The sequence below is a fragment of the Haemorhous mexicanus genome, chromosome 2, assembly GCF_027477595.1.
Source record: "Haemorhous mexicanus isolate bHaeMex1 chromosome 2, bHaeMex1.pri, whole genome shotgun sequence".
Taxonomy (NCBI): Eukaryota; Metazoa; Chordata; class Aves; order Passeriformes; family Fringillidae; genus Haemorhous; species Haemorhous mexicanus.
Window position 1 is genome coordinate 72,200,526 of NC_082342.1, and position 18,066 is coordinate 72,218,591.

Consider the following 18,066-nt stretch of genomic DNA (forward strand, 5'->3'; position numbering starts at 1 on the left):
ATTACTGTGCTCTTTCTGAAATGGTATTAAAAAGTCACAAGCTTTTTGTCATATGGAAAAGAACAGGCCTTTTGTCAACTGAAAAGTATGGAGACAACCATATTCCATATCAAATTTATAAATCCTCTGAGTCAATGGTAGTTTTACTAAATTCAGTTAGAAGGAGTTTCTCCCTGGGGTAATCATTCTCTAGTGAGATGGGGAAGAGGAAGCTAAATTACAGAGAAGTGGTTACTGAGTAACACAAAAGAATCGATTTTATTTTGTGACAAGGATTAAGACAAAGAAAAAGCTCTGATAGAGGGAGCTGTACAAACTGAGTCAATCTACTAAAAAACTCATGCCACAGGTGTTAGGAAGGCCTTGTTTCATCCTGAAACATACTGGCAGAATTGCAACATTACTGTTTTAAGTTGGAATTTCTGTTTTCTGGGAAATACTTATTTAGAACACAAATACTTCAAACATAAATACAATCCCCACTGGGATGGAAGAAAAGGAAGAACGGTCAATTTTACCATTCTCCATCATTATTCTAAATTCTTTGATGAGTGAATATATCAAACACAAAACTGTATGATTTTCAGTCTCACCATCTGTTTCTGTTGCCCGTCCTTTCCCATCCATCTTCCTGAGGATAGTCTATCCACATGATCCTGATCAAGTACACAGAGGGATGCTAAGGCCAGCCACAGCTATTGAAGAGCAAGGTAGAATTAAATGTCTTAGACATATTAAAATCAAACCAAATACTGAAGAGATAAACTTTGTCAGATAAGAATGTCACCATTACCTGCAAACTCTATTATTAGCTGAAGCCTACTTATACAGTGCAAGTTTCTTTTCCCAAATAAGTCAGGAACACAATAAAACTTGCTTAACTTTTGGGAACTACCTTGTTTCTTTCAGGTATGTCACTTTATGATTATAAATACAGTAGTCAGCACACAAGAAAGAAAAAAGTGAAGATCAACCAAAGCACATTATGAAGAAATATGACAAATACAGACTTGCACATTGACCCAAACACTGCAGGCTTTGGGGAAGAAGAAATTCCTGGACACAGACTAATAAAAATAAAATCAATCCCTAAAACAACCACCCAAAAACCTGAGCACAGTGAGACTGATTTCCTTGTTCCCTCCTCACTGCATAGGGCAATTGGCATTACCTAGAAAAGGGTTCTGGACTAATTAGTCAAAGGAAGCTTTTCTCTCTTCTTCTCCACTGACTACAGGGAAATCCTGAACAGATGAGCTACATGAGGATAATTTGTCACTGCGAACACAGCTGAAAGGCACTTGACAGCTGCTTTAATCAAACGTTTGATTTGAATAAAATTGTTTTTGTTGAGAAACTTTACTGGACTCTCCCCCAAAACCACAATCCATGACAGAACTACACTCAGTCACAGAGCAGCTGGGCTGACATTCAGGGCTCCTCTAAGACCTGATTAAATGAATATGACAATAGCAGAAGTCAATAGTAGTCCAAGACTGTGACCACCAGAAAGCAGAGACTATATGAGTAACAAAAATGATGAAAAGAACAACTGGTACAACCTTTTAAGATGAAAACAACATGAGTGTCAAATGTTTGAAACCACTGCAAACTTTTTTTTTACTTTTACATGTAATTATTAAGGTTGAGAAGCTAAAATCTGTGCTCCCTATGACAGCAGGAATGTCATAATTTACAATATGCTTTTCACAGTATTTCAAGCAATCTGTTAAGGTTAAAGTAGCCTTTAGTTTCTATAAAAGATTCACAGACAAAGTAAAGACCAAGAAAAGAAAACCACCAGGTTACACCAAGTCAGTAATAAAGGGCTCAGCAAATATTTTTTGAGAGAAACACAACTGAAGCTTATCTTAATTGTCCTAGAGAACATCTGTTAGAGCGTTTTCATAATAGCCTTAAGATGTGGCAGCTGATTACCTAGAAGTCAAACAACTTATTATAATTTGCTTGGAGAGCTGAAAGAACACAGCTGATACATATTGTGCAATTTTCCACACAGATGATCTCACATTTCGTGTAAGGCAAGTGTGACAAACTTCAAGCAGAATTATTTAAAGAGTAAACCCCCAAATATATAGAGGCATCACACTTATTCTTCATTATTTCTGAGATTCCCTAGATGCACATTTAATTCTAATTCAGTTTTGGCTTGTGTATTTCTGACATATAAAAAGGTTCTTGAATGGGCTCCTACTGCACATTTACCATGAACTAATGCTAAGTTTGGTGAAGTTCTTACTCTGGTTGTTGCAATGCACCTCACAGGTGATCTATACTCTTCTTCCATTTTGGTCAGAGCTATGATAGTTTCAGCAATTGCATTCTTTGTCACACGTGACCAAGCTTCTGACAGATGACCCTGTTAAAGACGAAACTCAATTTATTTCAGCTTTTATTAATATGAAGAGCAAGTAAAATTGTAATTAGAACTGCTACAAAACATTAGGTTAGTATCTCAAGTTAAAACAGAAAAAGAGGAAATCCGGGATGACTGATAAATTAGGTGTTTTCACAGAATTATTTATGTTGGAAGGCATCTTCAAGATCATCTAGTTCCAACCCTTTGTCACGAGTAGGGACACCTTCCACAAGACCAGGTTCCTCAAAGCCCCATCCAACCTGGCCTTGATTTGCAAATCAGACAGATCTGGTAAGAATTAGCCCTCAAATACTGAGGTTGTCTCTGAGCAACTACTGGAATAATTAACTTGGAATAGGTAGAGGGCATATGATTTGAAGAACAGAATGTCCTTTTCCTAAAGTGTCCCCCACCCCTTCTGGGGAAATAAAGATGCAGAGCTGGAGCACGGATAAGTCACTGTGACCACCACACAGATCACAGTGGGTTCCTAGAAAAATTAGCTTCACATGCCTAGCTCAGCCTCCTGAATAGACTCCACAGTTCCTTTATTAGAAAGAAATAAAGAGGAGTACACAGCAAACATCAGAACCACAGCATACTCTCCAATGTTTAACATTCTGAGCCTGTGGCACTGACTCATACTCTCAAGTTTCTGATTCAGAGGCTGCTGCATCTTTCAATTCTTATTGTAAACTCTAAAGTCCTAAACTTCATGCTGAAGGTGACAGATAATTGAGATTCACTGGACTCTAAAAAGGAAGCTATAGTGACTAACTCAGATACAGGTACCTTCACATTGCAAATGGTGAAAATATTATGTGAAAGGAATCGCATTTGTAACTCTTATGAAGAGGATAGTTACACTGATGCCACCCTGCTGATATTTAGCAGCTCTAAAAAGCTTCAAGAAAAAGTTTTCCAACATAGACTTTAATTGTAACTCTTATCAATTATGAGATTGTAAAATCTGGCAGTCAGAATCAATAGAGAGAACTCTCATCCAGCTTCAGCAACTTTGAGAAGTAACCTCCTTAATCCAAGCACAGTGAAGGTTTAGAAAATAGGACTTCCATTCTGAAGATACTTAAGATCTTTCAAAGGGTATTTACAGAGGAAAATTTGGGTCATTTAGAACATCTCACTGAAATAGGTGCAGAAGTAAGGAAAACAAAAACAACCTCCTAACTAAATTCCTTTCCCAGAAACATATACAGGACCTTTTTTTCTTTTGCCAGTATTATTTCTGGGAAATAGCTGATTCACTTTTCTTTTTCTGCCAAAAAATTGTCTGAAGCAGAACTATGGAAAATTTAAACTCAGATACATAAAGTAATAAGTAACAACAAGTGTAGATTTCAGTGACTGAAAAAAGTCAATCTCAACCAGAAAATCCATGCTGTAAGTCTAGGTACAGTTACATGAAAACAATGCTGTTATTTTACTTCACAGATAAGTTTTACTTTTGACTTGAAGTTCTGAGTGCTCAAGATTTAAAAATTAAACTTTAAAGTCAAGAATATTAGAAAATGACCTGCAATTATTGTTTATCTCTTAAATTTTTAGTATAAGCAACTTTTTAAAAAGCTTATTTCAAAGCTGGATTTCTGTTTAGCAGAATCAGAACTCAGTTGCTACTGCTTTTAACCCTAGACCCTATCCAGAAAACTGTATGGGTCTTTTTTCTTGAGACTGATTAACATTTAACAGCTCAATCTGATACTAACTGTAACAATTTATAAAAAAATGTATTTTTCATTATCAGAATATTTGAATATCATCCACATTTAAAGGATAGAAACTCACTGCTGCCATGTCTTTAATGAGTTTAATGATGATCTCTGAAATCTGGGTAGGTGTTGACCCCTTCATCCACCAATGACTTTCACCTCGCCGAATATAGCTGCAAAGGATAAATGGTAATAGATGAAATAAACTCCAATAGTTAGTATTTGTCAAAATCCAGCACAAAGAAATAGTGTACATACTCAGCATACAGTAGGTTGTAGTAGCTTGTTGCATATTTTTAAACAAACCTGGAATTGAAGATCATTGGAAGTGTGACTGTAGTAACTCCTTTGCCTGCCGTAGTGCCAGCTGTCCCTGTGATAGTAGTTCCTTTGGCTTTTAGCTGTACAGTGAGAGCTTTGGCAATGCATCCCAAAAACATGTCCAAGATACCTAGTTTGTTCCAATCTCCTTTTTCTGTTGAGTGAATTATATCACTTATATCTGCTGGTGGAAGAGACTTCACCCCTATAATACTTGCCAGGCGACTGGGGGTTACCTCGGGCAAAACACGCCTCAGTAATGATGTTACCTGGAGAAAAAAAAACAGAACACCACAGTTCTTACCAAGACAGCTGGAGTTTTCAAGAAAAAAAATCACATAAAGTCCTTCTTCACAATTTATTTCAGTTAGAAAGACTCAATCTAATTGTTGTACTTAATTACTCCTGTAAGAAATTCTACAGTATTTCTACATAATGATGAAGTGTTTATTAATGTAAGCAGCAAGACAAGGCAAAGAATCTAAACCTGATCTCACTCAAACAATACTTAGTCTCCACATACTAACAAAATTATGTTTGGTACTGGACTTAGGATAAGAGTGATACAATGTTTGTACAACTTTGATTTCCTTGTATGGTACCCACTTCACATGCATTACTGAGATGTCAGAAACGGCGGTAGAACTGTTAGAGACCCTTTAGACTTCTGTAAACAAAGTACTTGCCTGAGGTACTGAGAATTATATTACTCTTTTCCAACTCCTTTGTCTTTTCTTTTGATAGCCTAACTGGATTTTTTTTGCTGTGTCAATAGCTCTGGACACAACAAGAATTGTCTTGAAATTATATAACCTTACCAACTGGTGAAGCTGAGGTTAAAATTGCACATACCATGCAAAGTTCGGTCCAAATCAGCATGAAAACTGATGAAAGCTTAAGGACTTAACATTTCATATGTAATTTTGCAAGCCCTCAAGTTCTCTTGAAAAGCTATTGCATATCTGCAATGTATCACAACTACTAAGTATCTGCCTCCACGCAAATTGAGATGTGAGATTTTAACAGCTCAAAAATGGTAAAAGGAAGAATAGGGAGTATGAGACAAAAACTTCTGCAACAGAAACTTAAAATCCACCTGAAGAAGGCACAGCATCTAGCAACAAAATAGTGCATTAACTGTACTAATGCAAATATTTTATATGTTTATATATTAATAGCATTATTAAATATATATATATGTGTTTATATAGTAAGTGCATATAACTATATATACCCTCAGATAACACTCAAATTCAGAAAGAAACAGATATTAAAACTCACCTTGAAGATACCAAGAGCAGAAAGGAGCTGTCTAGTTCCACACTATTACACTTAGAGCCTGAGTGTAAGACATAAACACTAAGGACGTATGCCAGATTCATAACAGACTCTGGCAATTAAATCTTGCCTACACGGGCTACATGGGCATTATATATACACACGAGGAAATACTGAAAAAACACTGTGCTGTTCATCTGACAGACATTTCTACCATTAGAAAAAACAAACACCCTAAAACCTGGTCCTTCAATTCCCCAAAGAAATTCTGTATTTTTTCCAAGCACATGATTTCAGTATTGCGAAGACGCTTTTCCAGCAATACCGAGACACTGGAGGAGCGGTCAGCACTGACCTGCCTCTGCACCCTGGGAGAAGCCGTGTGTAGCAGGGAGAAGAGGTCCTGGAGCAGAGTGAGCTGCTGGGCCAGGTACTGGCGGCCCACGTTGGAGCCGCTGAGCGCCAGGACCATGGAGAGCAGCTCGAAGCAGTAGGCGTCCGAGGAGGCGTCCTCGTCGCTGGGCTGCGAGTTGGCGTTCTCCTTGCTGGAGATGGCGTGCTCCCACTCCTCGCGCACGCGCGTCGCCTCCATCCGAATGGCCTGCACGATGTGGGCGCACACCTGCCAGACAGAAGCCAAACGCACAGCAGCTCTTAAAAAATTTAGCAAGCGCAGAATGTTGTGGTTTAGGTACCTTCATAAGTATGGCTAAAATAGGAAACCTGTGAAATTTGGCCTGTACCTAAATTACTTTTTAGCATAAATTCAAATGAAGAATAAAATGCTGAATGTGCTCATCTATGTTCTGGAAAATTTAATTGAAATTATTTTTATTTCAGATCCTGCCTTCTAATTTATTTTTTACATAGAATTCAGGCCAAAAAAACCACTCCACATAAACCCCCGAAGAAATACATTTATTTAGCACACACAAATAAAAAGCACTTATTGAAATAGTCTCTCGTTCAGTTTAATAATCAGAAAGTTTAAAAAAATTGTAGAAACAATAGCATGGTAAAAAGAATTTTTAGGAGACTACACTGTTTGCAAAGATGAGTGACAGAAGAGTAGATTCTGCTTAACTTACTAAACTAAAAAATTTCAAAATTAATCAACAGCTTTCTTATTGTACAAATCTTCATAGCAATATTCACTGAAATTGAGCTTATTTAATAAAAGACACCAATATTTAATCCTCAAGTAATTTCAAAAGGAACAAACCTGTTTCTGCAAATTTGTCAGTTTGCTCCGGCTGAATATGATCCCTACCATGTGCTCCTTCAGGTCTGCATCTGATGTTGCCTTCATAAAAAGCATGTTTAATATTAGATCAAAAGTTTCAAGAACATTTCCCAATTACTGCAGCAATTAACATGGAATGTATCAACAAACTGTGTTTTATAAGTTAGTAGCTTTTTTACAGGAAGATATATAACCAAGATCAATTAAACTATGCTTAATAAATACCTCATCAATGCATTAAGTTTCTCTTTTTGAGAGGAATTTAAGAATCAAATGAAGTAACAGGCAAAACAAGTGGAGTGAAGTTTCTTCATGCTTTTTCTCTACATATTAACAGAGCCTCTCTTGAAGCAAAAGATAATAGCCAGGACTTTCAGGCTGACCATTGCTACAGCTGTTAAGTCCTTCTGTAATTGTAGGCATCATTTGCATCACTATTACTATGGTGTTTCCATTACATGCATATGCCTCAGTTATAATTCACTTTAAAAAAACACACTATGGTTTTGTATTAAAGATACACTATGATATTTTAAAAATAAGCAATTGCAACATTTTACTTCAGTTTTGATCTAAAAATTATGCAGCATAAGAAACAGAACAAATACTGAAAATCATCCTGGATAATTTTTTTCAGCAAAGTATTATTGATAGAATACAAATAAATACATTGTGTACTTTTTCTTCTCCTTCTGGGGATGACAACAGTGCTTTTTCTTCTTGTTCTGGGGTTGGCTCAGCATCTCCGGAGATAAGTTTCCCAAATACCTGGAAGAAATACAATGATGTATCTCAATGATAAACGAGTGCAGATGTGACATTTTCCAATAAACTATAAAGCACTAAAAGTCTACAATTCACAGTAACTTTCACTGTGTAAGACATCATTAAAATCCCACCTGGGATGTTATAAGTCGGAATACTCTCAGTGTCTCAGATTCACAGTTTCTTTGTTGAGCCACACTTGCAGAAATCTGGCCTGCTATTTTAATGCTTTCACCATCCTTCCATCCAAGAATTTTTACTTGTCGAACTCTTAGTGTGTTCTCTGGACCCTTCAATTCAATTTTGATGATGTGATTATCACCCCCAGGAAGCTCACTTGTTACCCAGCCAATATGTCTTGAATCCAAGTCTACCTATTAAAGAGGAATATAAAGTTGGAAACCGACATTACATCAAACAAAATGTCATCTATCATCATATATATCACTGTAACAAATACTTGTAATGAAATACTTGTAATGCTTGTAATGAAAATCTCAATCTGAGCTGTAAGTCTTATGTTTAATGATAAAAATATTCAACCTCCTGAGTTCAGATTAAAAAGTGACATATGGCCATTTCAGTTTTATCTGTAAAGCTGATTAGAAATAGTGGCCTACCTATCTATTTTATCCTCAAAGCAACAGTTCATATATTAAAAAAACAACTCTTAAAACTAGTATTTAGTCACCAGTCTTAGGAAAAAAACCAAACAGCCTCTATGATTTAAATGAAAATATAACACACAATTATAATTTCATCTCTATTCACACCACCCCCTGCCAAAGAAATTGTTACTCTGTGGAAGTCAGTATTTGCTTCTCTTACACCAAGACTTAACTGCAGGACTTAACTGTGAAAAAGGGAGATGAACTGTATCACATAAGTGCATTTCAAAATAAGTACTGTTAAAAAAAAAGAATATAAATAATGCTATATGAAATCATATATTTCATATTAAACTGCAAGATACTACTGGAAACCAAGCACTGATAGGGTGCAGTGCCTCACATCACTACTCAGAGAAACCCAAGCCCTGAGGCAAGTGAGACCTCTCTCCTATCCAAGGACTCATTTATAATCAAGCTAATATTTGTTTTTGCCCATTTCTACATTAATTGTCAGAATCTGCATTGCACTGTGCTGCAGCAGACAAGGATAAGTATTTTTTTTAATACCATGAGACAGGATACAGTATGTGGGTGTGCTGGAAGGTAAAAAGCTGTTGGAAAAGTGTCAGAGCAAAGAGGAAGCAAAGCCGAATCAGTCCCTGCCCCTGTGTTCTGGGAGTTTTTTTGGGAAACCTTCTCCAGTTGAAGGGATAAGTTACCATATTTCAGTAATCAAAACTAAATTAATCTAAGGAACATTTTACATAACCCTGCTCTATTTTAGTAGAAGAGTAAAAGCTTTATCAATAGTCAGTATACATAACTGAACTCTGTCATTAATAATGTACTATTTTCCAAGGCTTCTTATGATGTCTGATATTTGCTAAGTAATTTATCTACTGTAAGAAATGGAAACTATTTGCTCAGAAAAATCTCTGGTATGTGCACAAAAAATGACAGCAATTTTTGTATGTCAACTGTTAAAATGTTTACCTGCTTTATTCTGCAGAGATCTTCTACTGCCTTGCCTGTTAGGAAGGTCATGGAGGTCACTTTGTTCTGCAACAAACAAGCAAAATAAGAATGAAACACTTCAACGGAGACACTTCTGACTACTACTTTTGTATTAATAGAGCAAATATGTAAAAGAGAAAAATTGCTTCATTACAAAAACCCCCCAGGATCAAAAGCAAGGACAAAGAATTCCAAAACACAGCTCTCCAACATAGTCTGCTCTTTGTATTAAATGCTGTAGTTGAAAATACAGATATATATGTAACATGACTGTAAAGATCAATAAAAAAGAACGTAGAAAGTCTAGAAAATTTGGATTTTATGACAGCTCCTTATTTCAATGCTTCTGCAGAAACCATGAGCAAGAAAAGTAACTTAAAAGAATTAAATGTTTGGAAATGTGTCTGAAATAGAACATGCCACCAAGAATTAAGTTTCCCAGTTTCAGTTTTATGCAACTGCAAATTCAGACTGGTCTGATCATAACAGTTCCTGCTTTCTAAATCAAAGGACTTAGAAACTTCACTTTGAAATGTCAACTTCTGCATTAGAATTACCAACTGACAAAGAAAACAGCGCTTCTTCATTGATAAACACACACAGCTTGGACTATGCACCTTCAATGACAGACAGTTTTAGTTTCCTCTTACCCCAAGATCTCTGGAATTGTCTACATGAACACAAACGTAACGTGCATTGATTCCTTTTACACAGTTGATTGTGATGTTTTTAGTTTTGTTTTTGTCCTCATCTCCTGACTCCCAGAATGTTTCTGTAGACCCATCTGTTAAACTACCAATCATGGCAGGTCGGCTTGATGTCTTAATGTCAACAATGCTGGTTAGGTCTTTCAGACAAACTACTATACACAGTTCCTGTGAAAACAAATGGGAATTTTTAAAATACTTGAGAGTAAGCCCAAATAAATGGGCATGGTTTACAATTTTTAAAACCAGACAGACATTGCTGTTTTGATGAAATGTGCTCTCCAAGAAATTTGTCCTTTATTGATTCAAATTATTCAGTCCTTTAAGCCACAGGAAACATTAGTAGCTAAGAGCTGAATATATTAGTAAATGCCTAAATATATTACTAAATGGAAGAAAATACTTTAAAAATATTAAACAGAAGTATTACTTCATGCTCCTCAGAATAACAGAAGGAAAAAGATGTAAGCAAAGAAGAACGGGAAGTACACAATATTTAAAAAGTTAACCAACTCCACGACATTCCCCAAAAATTTCACTTGCAAACAAGCACTCCTTCAAAATTTAGGTTTGAGTGATATACAGGCTAAGGGTCAATACTTGAACCTCTAAAGCTAAATATGAAAGCAGGGACAAGATTCTAAACTGACGTATGTTCAAGAAAACATGACATTGCAATTAAGAATCTTTTATTTTAAAGAGAATTATCATTCGAAGTACAGACTATTCACAAATGATCTCCGCTTCTGAGCCAGAGCTGTAATACTTGCCTGATTCATGACTTCAAAACCAGACTGAACGCTTATACTAAAACTCTCTTCACTATCTCCATCATCAGATTTAGACAAAATATTGTTGATATGATGAAAAACGTTGCTCTGGTGCAGGAACTGGTGATCAGATTGTTTGAATTTAAGACTCCAGCACCTGAAAACACATTTAGTTGACTTTGAAATTTTGAATGTTGGCAAAAGACATCACTTACCCATGAAACTATTAATCACATTCTTGCTTCTCAAAGTATTTTCTATAAACATTTAACTTCAAATTTTGCAGGATCTCAAGTGTTTCTAATGCACCATTTTGAGGAAAGCAGGAATAGACTTTTCTTAGAATTGTAATAGTAGATGCAACCATTATTATTCATTTTTTCCGTTGAGACAAACGCACAGAAAAAAATCTTAAAGTTTAAAGATACAATCCAGGTGACAGATTTCTGAGCAAAGGGCACCACACAGCCATGCACAGCCACACACAGATCCTTGCATATTATTCTGTTAGATGTTTTCTTTTTCATAGTGGGCACTGTATAGAATTTAGAAGAAAGTACATAACTCTGTACAAAATCTTTTATACTATTATTTATATGTATAAACACTTAAGTGTCTTCTATGTATCTCCTTCCTAGTGGTAAGGATGGATGTGCTCCTTCATGTACGAAGTTTTTAAGCATCCTATTTACACTGCAAAATCTTTTAACCTGAAATTCTACAACATTTCCAGCCTTTTCAAGTATTTTCTTGATTTGTGCTTACCTTAAGGCCATTTGCTGTAATGCACTACCACTGGGAAGAGACATCATAAGATCAGAGATTGTCTGAAGAAGGCGATGGAAAGTGTGTGGTAAGGGGTGAGCAGCTTCCCCAGCAATCACTATATCCGACAGAGGGTGCTCGCACACTCTTGTGTCTTTTTCCTACAGAGTAAAGCAATTTGGGTCTTATTCACAGATTTTCTGAGACAAAAGATTAAGAAAACAAAAACATTTCTGCTGCTTGCTTTAAGAGTAACTGCAACAATCTTACAATGAATGTGAACTTGACACAGTTCCTGCCAGAAAATTTTTGGAGTAAGTTACTCATGAGCCTCAAACAGGGAATTAGGGAAGTGTAGTGCATACTGTCACATATTTGCAGGATTTAAAGATGTGAAACATTATACAGCAATAATTTAAAAACAAAGAAACAAACCAGAAATAAATAATACATTCCAGCAACTGAAACCAACTTTATCTGAGCAGCAAAATCCACCCATAGCAAACTTGATCACTAAACTGATGTGATCAGTTGCTGCATCTCATTACAGCTGTGAAAATAATAACTCTTAGTTAAGGTGTGCCAGTATCAGAAAAGCAGTGTACCAGGTTACACTGCTGAAAAGACTAATTTCAGAACTAGATTAGATTTGAAGTGATAAAGATTATCCTGATTTATTGACAATACTAGCATGATTTTTTTTTGAGCTATTCATTGCAGACATGATAATGTTTTAAATCAGAGCTAAGTCTAGAACAGGCTGTACAGAGATATCTTTTGGAAGTATGGGATGTTAGACTGTACCATTTTTCAGGCTACATTTTCAGAACTATAGATTTTTCTTAAATCACTGAATTAAGTATCCTACTGCACATATAATTACTTATTTAATTATTTATATACATACGCAGCAGTACGTAAATTAACTGTCCATTTTCATAACTAACTATGGACTTTTCTTAGAACACTGAAAAACACAGTACACCAAACCACAAAGCTTCTCTAAAAAATATTTTCTCTTCTCTCCCATCACAGGGCAAAAATTAGGAATAAAAAGCAAATGGTTATTTTTTTTAAATTCAGCAATGTGCTTGTGCTTTTTTTGCTTTTCTGTTTCCCAAGAATACTAACAAATAATGCTTTAGAAGACCTTGTGATTCATCAGCACATAGAAAGTGATTATTCAGAAGAAAAATTAATCTATGTCTACAAAATGAATTCAACTACAATCTAAGGCTTTGTTTCACAGAGGGAGGATTAAGGAATTTTGTTTTTCACATGGAAGTATTTCTAATTTCCCTACAAAATCAGCAGAACCTCACTTACTTGTTCTGCATTTTCTTTATTTGATTTATTTTCTTCATCCTCTTCTTCCTCAGGCTCTACAGGTGCAGGAGTCAGGGAAGCCACAAAATGCCATAAGATATCATGAAGAGAAGTTGTTTGAATGACATTACAAAGAAGCCAGTTGAAGGCCTAAAACAAATTACACACAAGGAGTTACCAACTGGTTAAGCAAACCTGGAATAACACCATTTCCTAAACCATTTATTGAAGGAGGTACACTGATGATTTGGACAGGCAAATAATAATGCAAAAATCTTCAAGTAAGATGTTACTGCCCTGTAGCTAAAACAGTTTATTAAAATGACAACTATAGTACAGCCAACATAGCATAATCTTAAAAAAGAAATTCCAAGGCAGAATTTATACCACATTATTTTAATCATACAAGAGCCATCAGTACATGAATACCTCCATGGCAAAGACTCTGCAAGCAGATTTCCGTAAGGCTTGTTTCATCGCTATTTCAAGTCCTTCCAGATCATGATGCTGGATTACAAATGCCAATACTGGCCACTGGAAATTTCTCTCTCCTTTGGAAAGAGAGCTGTGGGCGGAGATTAACCGAGAAAGTTCAGGAGATGGATGTCTCAGGAGAGAGGACCCCACTTCTATTCAAAAGCATAAAAATATGCATACATTAGATTCCTTGTGCATTTCATTGTATAGCCACAGTAAAAATGAAAAGCAATAAAGCACTGTTAGAACTGATTTTTTTTCTGAGAGAAAACCACATTAAATAAGCAATATGGAAAAATGATGCTTCAACTGAGAAAGAAAATACCACCTTCACTTTTAAATCAGGCACAAAAGATGCATCACAAATTTTAGAATGACAGTACATCCTAATCCAATTTTAGGCTAATTCTGTGCCAATTACCAAACACCTAATGTTTACTATTATTTTGTTTTATAACTAAAAAGTCACTACACGTATTTATAAAAAATTTATTTGTCTACAGTTTCCAAGCAGCATTGCAAATCCTTGAATCTTTTGTCCCTGCTTCTGATGTCTGTGCTCTTACCTGCATCTCCACTGTTGACTCGTCTCCTGGGGATTGCTTTTACACGTGCTGGCAAAATTGAGTGCTGTTTGTCATATTCTGATGCAACAACTGAATATGATCTTTGAAAGACTGTGCGCTTTGCAAGATCTGTATCTGTGATTGGACTGGTTTCCAAACTAGGAAAAAATCAATGAAGTAATACACTCATTAGCAAATATATACAGTGTACCTGAATTATACACCAATAATTAATAAGGATACATGCATTTCATAATCACAATGTTACTACTGCATGAAACTTTGTCTTATGTACCTAAGAACTGGTTTAAATGCTGGAAAAGAAGGAGCACATATTAGAATTACACATGGTGAAAAAGCATGCAAGTGCTTTATAAACAAATGTAATGATGAACATGATGAGTTCCAAGAATTTAGGTATTTCTTTCAGAGAAATACAAACATTCAGATCATGCCTAATTTGAAGTTTCAGACCAAACTTCTCCTGAGAATGCATGTGAAAACATCTATGAAGTGAATTTTTAATATGCAAGCCAACTAAAATTTAGAACTTTATGTGAAGTAATAGCTTCTAACATCATTAGCCTTAAAGTCAAACTTGAATTGCTACGGCTATACCTCTGACATGTTTTACTCCTTACCTTCAGTGGACTTCTTACAGTCTGCAGAAGGACTCCCAGCTTATGCTGTCCCTATAGGCCTCAGGAGACCATGGTGTCCACAGTTTTAATAAAGGAATATACCAATACGATGCACTCTTAAGGAGTTTTGTTAGAAAAGTTCTATTTCTGAAAAGACTACATTATAGATTGTAGTATTCCAATAAACTATTTGTGCAGTCAGTATGAAATACAACAAATTGAAATAAAAACAGATTAAAAGCAAATTTTCTCTTCATTACATCCTCACTATAATATGAAGAATCACTGACATCTGAGAACACTGAACATCTAAGTAGATTCTGGACTATTATTAATAGTAAGAGCCATTTTTTCCCTGGTGAAACAAAAAATTTTATACCTTCTCGAATTAGATCACAGTAAACATTACATGACAAGAAAGTGGCTTAACCTGACAGAAACCATCTAACACTCTCGGTCCTAGACAGCATTGTCATTTCCTCTGTGGCATTTTTATGTCCCACAGACCAAAGCAGAAACATCTGCTTTGAAAAGTGTAAGGCAATGAAATTTCCTCCTGTTCAAGCTTCCCTTCAGAATGAAATCCTGAAAGGAGAACAACAGCTACTTCCTTTCAAAAAGCCTGCACTCAATCAGTTGCGGCAAAGAACAGATATGGAGTCAAAAAAACCTGCTACATTTTCAGAATTTGCAACAGTTACAGTCCTTGGATTATTGATCTTTAGATCACTCCTTCAGTTTTGTAGATTCTGGAGAATTTTTATCTATGGGGAAATAAGCAGGCCTGAAGTAGATGCTATGGATGAATTTCCCTGTATGCTAAGAGTCCTTATCAACTGAACAAATTTTTTTGTATTTGGGTTGTAAACCCAGGATCTTTCTAGAGAGAAGTCACTGAAGAACAGTAAAAAGATTCAGTTCTGATTCGTATATTCCTTGCATATTTACATATTCAAACATATTTCACTGCTAACAGTTGAAAATACACCTGATATGCTATGATTCACTGAAAATTTCCTAACTACAGCTTCATATGCGTTTGGCTTTTACGCTGCCATTTCAGAAACTGATCAGATACTTCAGCTTCTTAACTGCAGCAATGCTTTCCTTTTTTTTTAAATGGTGTTATGCTGCTGCTTTAACATTTGTATGTAGTACCTAGAATTACAAGGAAGTACCTTGGGGGCATAGATTTCATGTTACTCTCTGGCTCTTCAAAGACATTCGGGCTTGCGTCAGGAGTAACGGAGATGTACGGTGCAGGTACTGAAGTTGAACGCAGGTATCTCATCTCATCCTGGAACAGGTTGTCATCCTGGTACCCAACAAAATTTTCATGATGATGCCTACACCAAATGAGATATTTAAATTAGAATTAGGATTAAAAATTGCTGAAACACACACATACACAAAAGTCATTTGCTGATACACTTTATCAGCCAATGCTAGCCATGTACTCTTCACCTATTAATGCTTTTAAGCTGGTTATGACTTTGAAGTGTTCATGGAAGATACAGTGGCATTCTCAACCACCAGGTAGTGGGGATCACCTTTTTCTATCTTTTAGTATTTTCATCAGGTATTTCCAGAATGTATTTTGGGTCCAAAAGTCAACCCAACATACATAGACACTAGAGTGAAATTTACTCAGAATTACCAAGAAATCACAAGTCTTCTGCTCTTCTTTTTATTATTTTTAACTGTGAAGAGAAAAAAGTAGCATGTATGTCTGCTACTAACAAACTGAGTTAAACTCTTTGGCAAATTCTGAATTCTTTGGACAGAAACTGAACTGTTATAAAATATTTAGCATCTGAAAGCTACTTAGGGCATATTTGACTCTAGGAGAAAATACAATCTAAAAGATTGAACAAGATCATGGATCAAAACAGAAGAAAAAAACATCATGAAGAATTAGGAAAATGTCTTTTTCTATGTAAGCTTTAGTTTAGTTTACACACTTATTTTTATCCAATACTCTACACAGATGAGTGTTAAAATCAATATTCATACGTGCCCTTTAATTACCTTGCTAATGTCTGTAGATAGAGACATGGCATCTTAATGGGAAAGTCTTCAGAAATTCCTTCTTTTAGACTGGGAAGTTGAGATTGGAATGCCTTTGCAGGGTTATAGCAGAGGATACTGGGCTCAGCAGCACTACTCAGTGACAGTAAATACAGAGCATTGGCTTTAATCACTTGATGAGCTTCCATAGTTGGCAAGGCACGAGGTGTCTTAACTTGCATTGGTTTTCTCCTAGATTGTTTAATCTAGATAGATTTAAATAAGGCATAATTAAATTCACCACAGGAAAACCTGATGACCCATCTCTCAATACAGCTGCTTAATTCTGCCTGTTGTTAACTGCCTCCTATGACAAAACACATTTCTATTACTTTCCTACCTTTGCAAACATTTAATAGTTTGATAGTTCTGACATTTGCCTCAAGATTAATTTTGTGTGCAAAAAGTTTCAAAAAGTTTATTTAAAAATAAAGTTAACCTCATTAATATCAACATATTTACATACTTTGAGCAAGATTTTGAAATTAGTCCTTGAAGACCACTACAAGAAAAACACTTTTTGTACTATTCCCATTAAAAACTCCTCTAGTGGCATCTTGTATGCAAAGATCTGGATAATTATTATGATCATTAAAAAAAACTTTAAACATGAAGTTAAAACAGCCCCCATTTTAGCAAATGAATAAAACCATTCAAAATTAAATAAACTAACAGATACTTAACAAAAATATTACATTCAATCCTGTGGTTATACAGGGATAGAAAATAAAATTACTTTACAAATTTGAGCACACTATCATCTGAAGGGAAGAAAACTGGTCAGAAGCCAGTGACGTTTCTATTTCATTATCTTAAACCTAACAATGAGGATAGGAGGATATTCCCAAATTATGAAGTTCCAAATTTTTAAACTAGCCTTTCTTTTCAAGTTGTGAACACAGCACTACTAAGCAGATAGAAAGTTAAACATAAGAGCTGAAAATACCTTCTCTCTTGCGGCTGCTTGCTTTTCACGGAGGTACTTTTCTCTGCACCGATCGCACACCAAATACCAGGTGCTCCCTCCAATGCCACCATCGCCACAATTCCCAGCCCATCCTCCACAGAAGTGCCCAATGCTGTTGTACCCTTGGCCACCCGCATAGCGGCCACAGCCTACAGGAGGGAAAGGTGAGAACAACTGATTTCAAATGCAGGATTCTTATTCTATTATCTATTGCTGTAAAAGCGGGATGAAGAGGGGAGAAAGGAAGATGCATGCCTTTTCCTGGCCAAATTTTCTATTTTTCTGTATGTCTGAATTGGTTACAAAACAAGTTCTTCTCTGTTCTTATCCACATGTTCTACCAGTGTCTAACGAATACAAATGCACTGTAGATTTCAAGTTTTATAAAGAACTTATCCAAAGCATGAACAGATCCCTATTCAGACAGCTAAGTTATGG

The 18,066-nt window shown here is 35.7% G+C and overlaps 1 protein-coding gene across 16 annotated transcripts in view; it reads right to left on the reverse strand.

The window, feature by feature from the left end:
• The window catches only part of MYCBP2 (MYC binding protein 2), a 169,052-nt gene that overhangs the window by 9,954 nt on the left and 141,032 nt on the right, over positions 1-18,066 (reverse strand). For 14 of the 16 annotated variants that reach the window (XM_059839180.1, XM_059839171.1, XM_059839176.1 and 11 more), the window contains 18 exons: positions 17,608-17,777; positions 16,623-16,867; positions 15,773-15,940; positions 13,954-14,111; positions 13,340-13,539; positions 12,911-13,060; positions 11,585-11,745; positions 10,820-10,976; positions 9,993-10,217; positions 9,322-9,387; positions 7,852-8,091; positions 7,622-7,720; positions 6,932-7,012; positions 6,065-6,331; positions 4,417-4,700; positions 4,187-4,283; positions 2,261-2,380; positions 594-695 (listed from right to left, as the gene is read on the reverse strand). In XM_059839180.1, the coding sequence (XP_059695163.1) occupies positions 594-695; positions 2,261-2,380; positions 4,187-4,283; positions 4,417-4,700; positions 6,065-6,331; positions 6,932-7,012; positions 7,622-7,720; positions 7,852-8,091; positions 9,322-9,387; positions 9,993-10,217; positions 10,820-10,976; positions 11,585-11,745; positions 12,911-13,060; positions 13,340-13,539; positions 13,954-14,111; positions 15,773-15,940; positions 16,623-16,867; positions 17,608-17,777 (2,990 nt within the window). The remainder of the gene's footprint in view (positions 1-593; positions 696-2,260; positions 2,381-4,186; positions 4,284-4,416; positions 4,701-6,064; positions 6,332-6,931; positions 7,013-7,621; positions 7,721-7,851; positions 8,092-9,321; positions 9,388-9,992; positions 10,218-10,819; positions 10,977-11,584; positions 11,746-12,910; positions 13,061-13,339; positions 13,540-13,953; positions 14,112-15,772; positions 15,941-16,622; positions 16,868-17,607; positions 17,778-18,066) is intronic. The other 2 variants (XM_059839184.1, XM_059839169.1) reach the window with 1 other exon arrangement.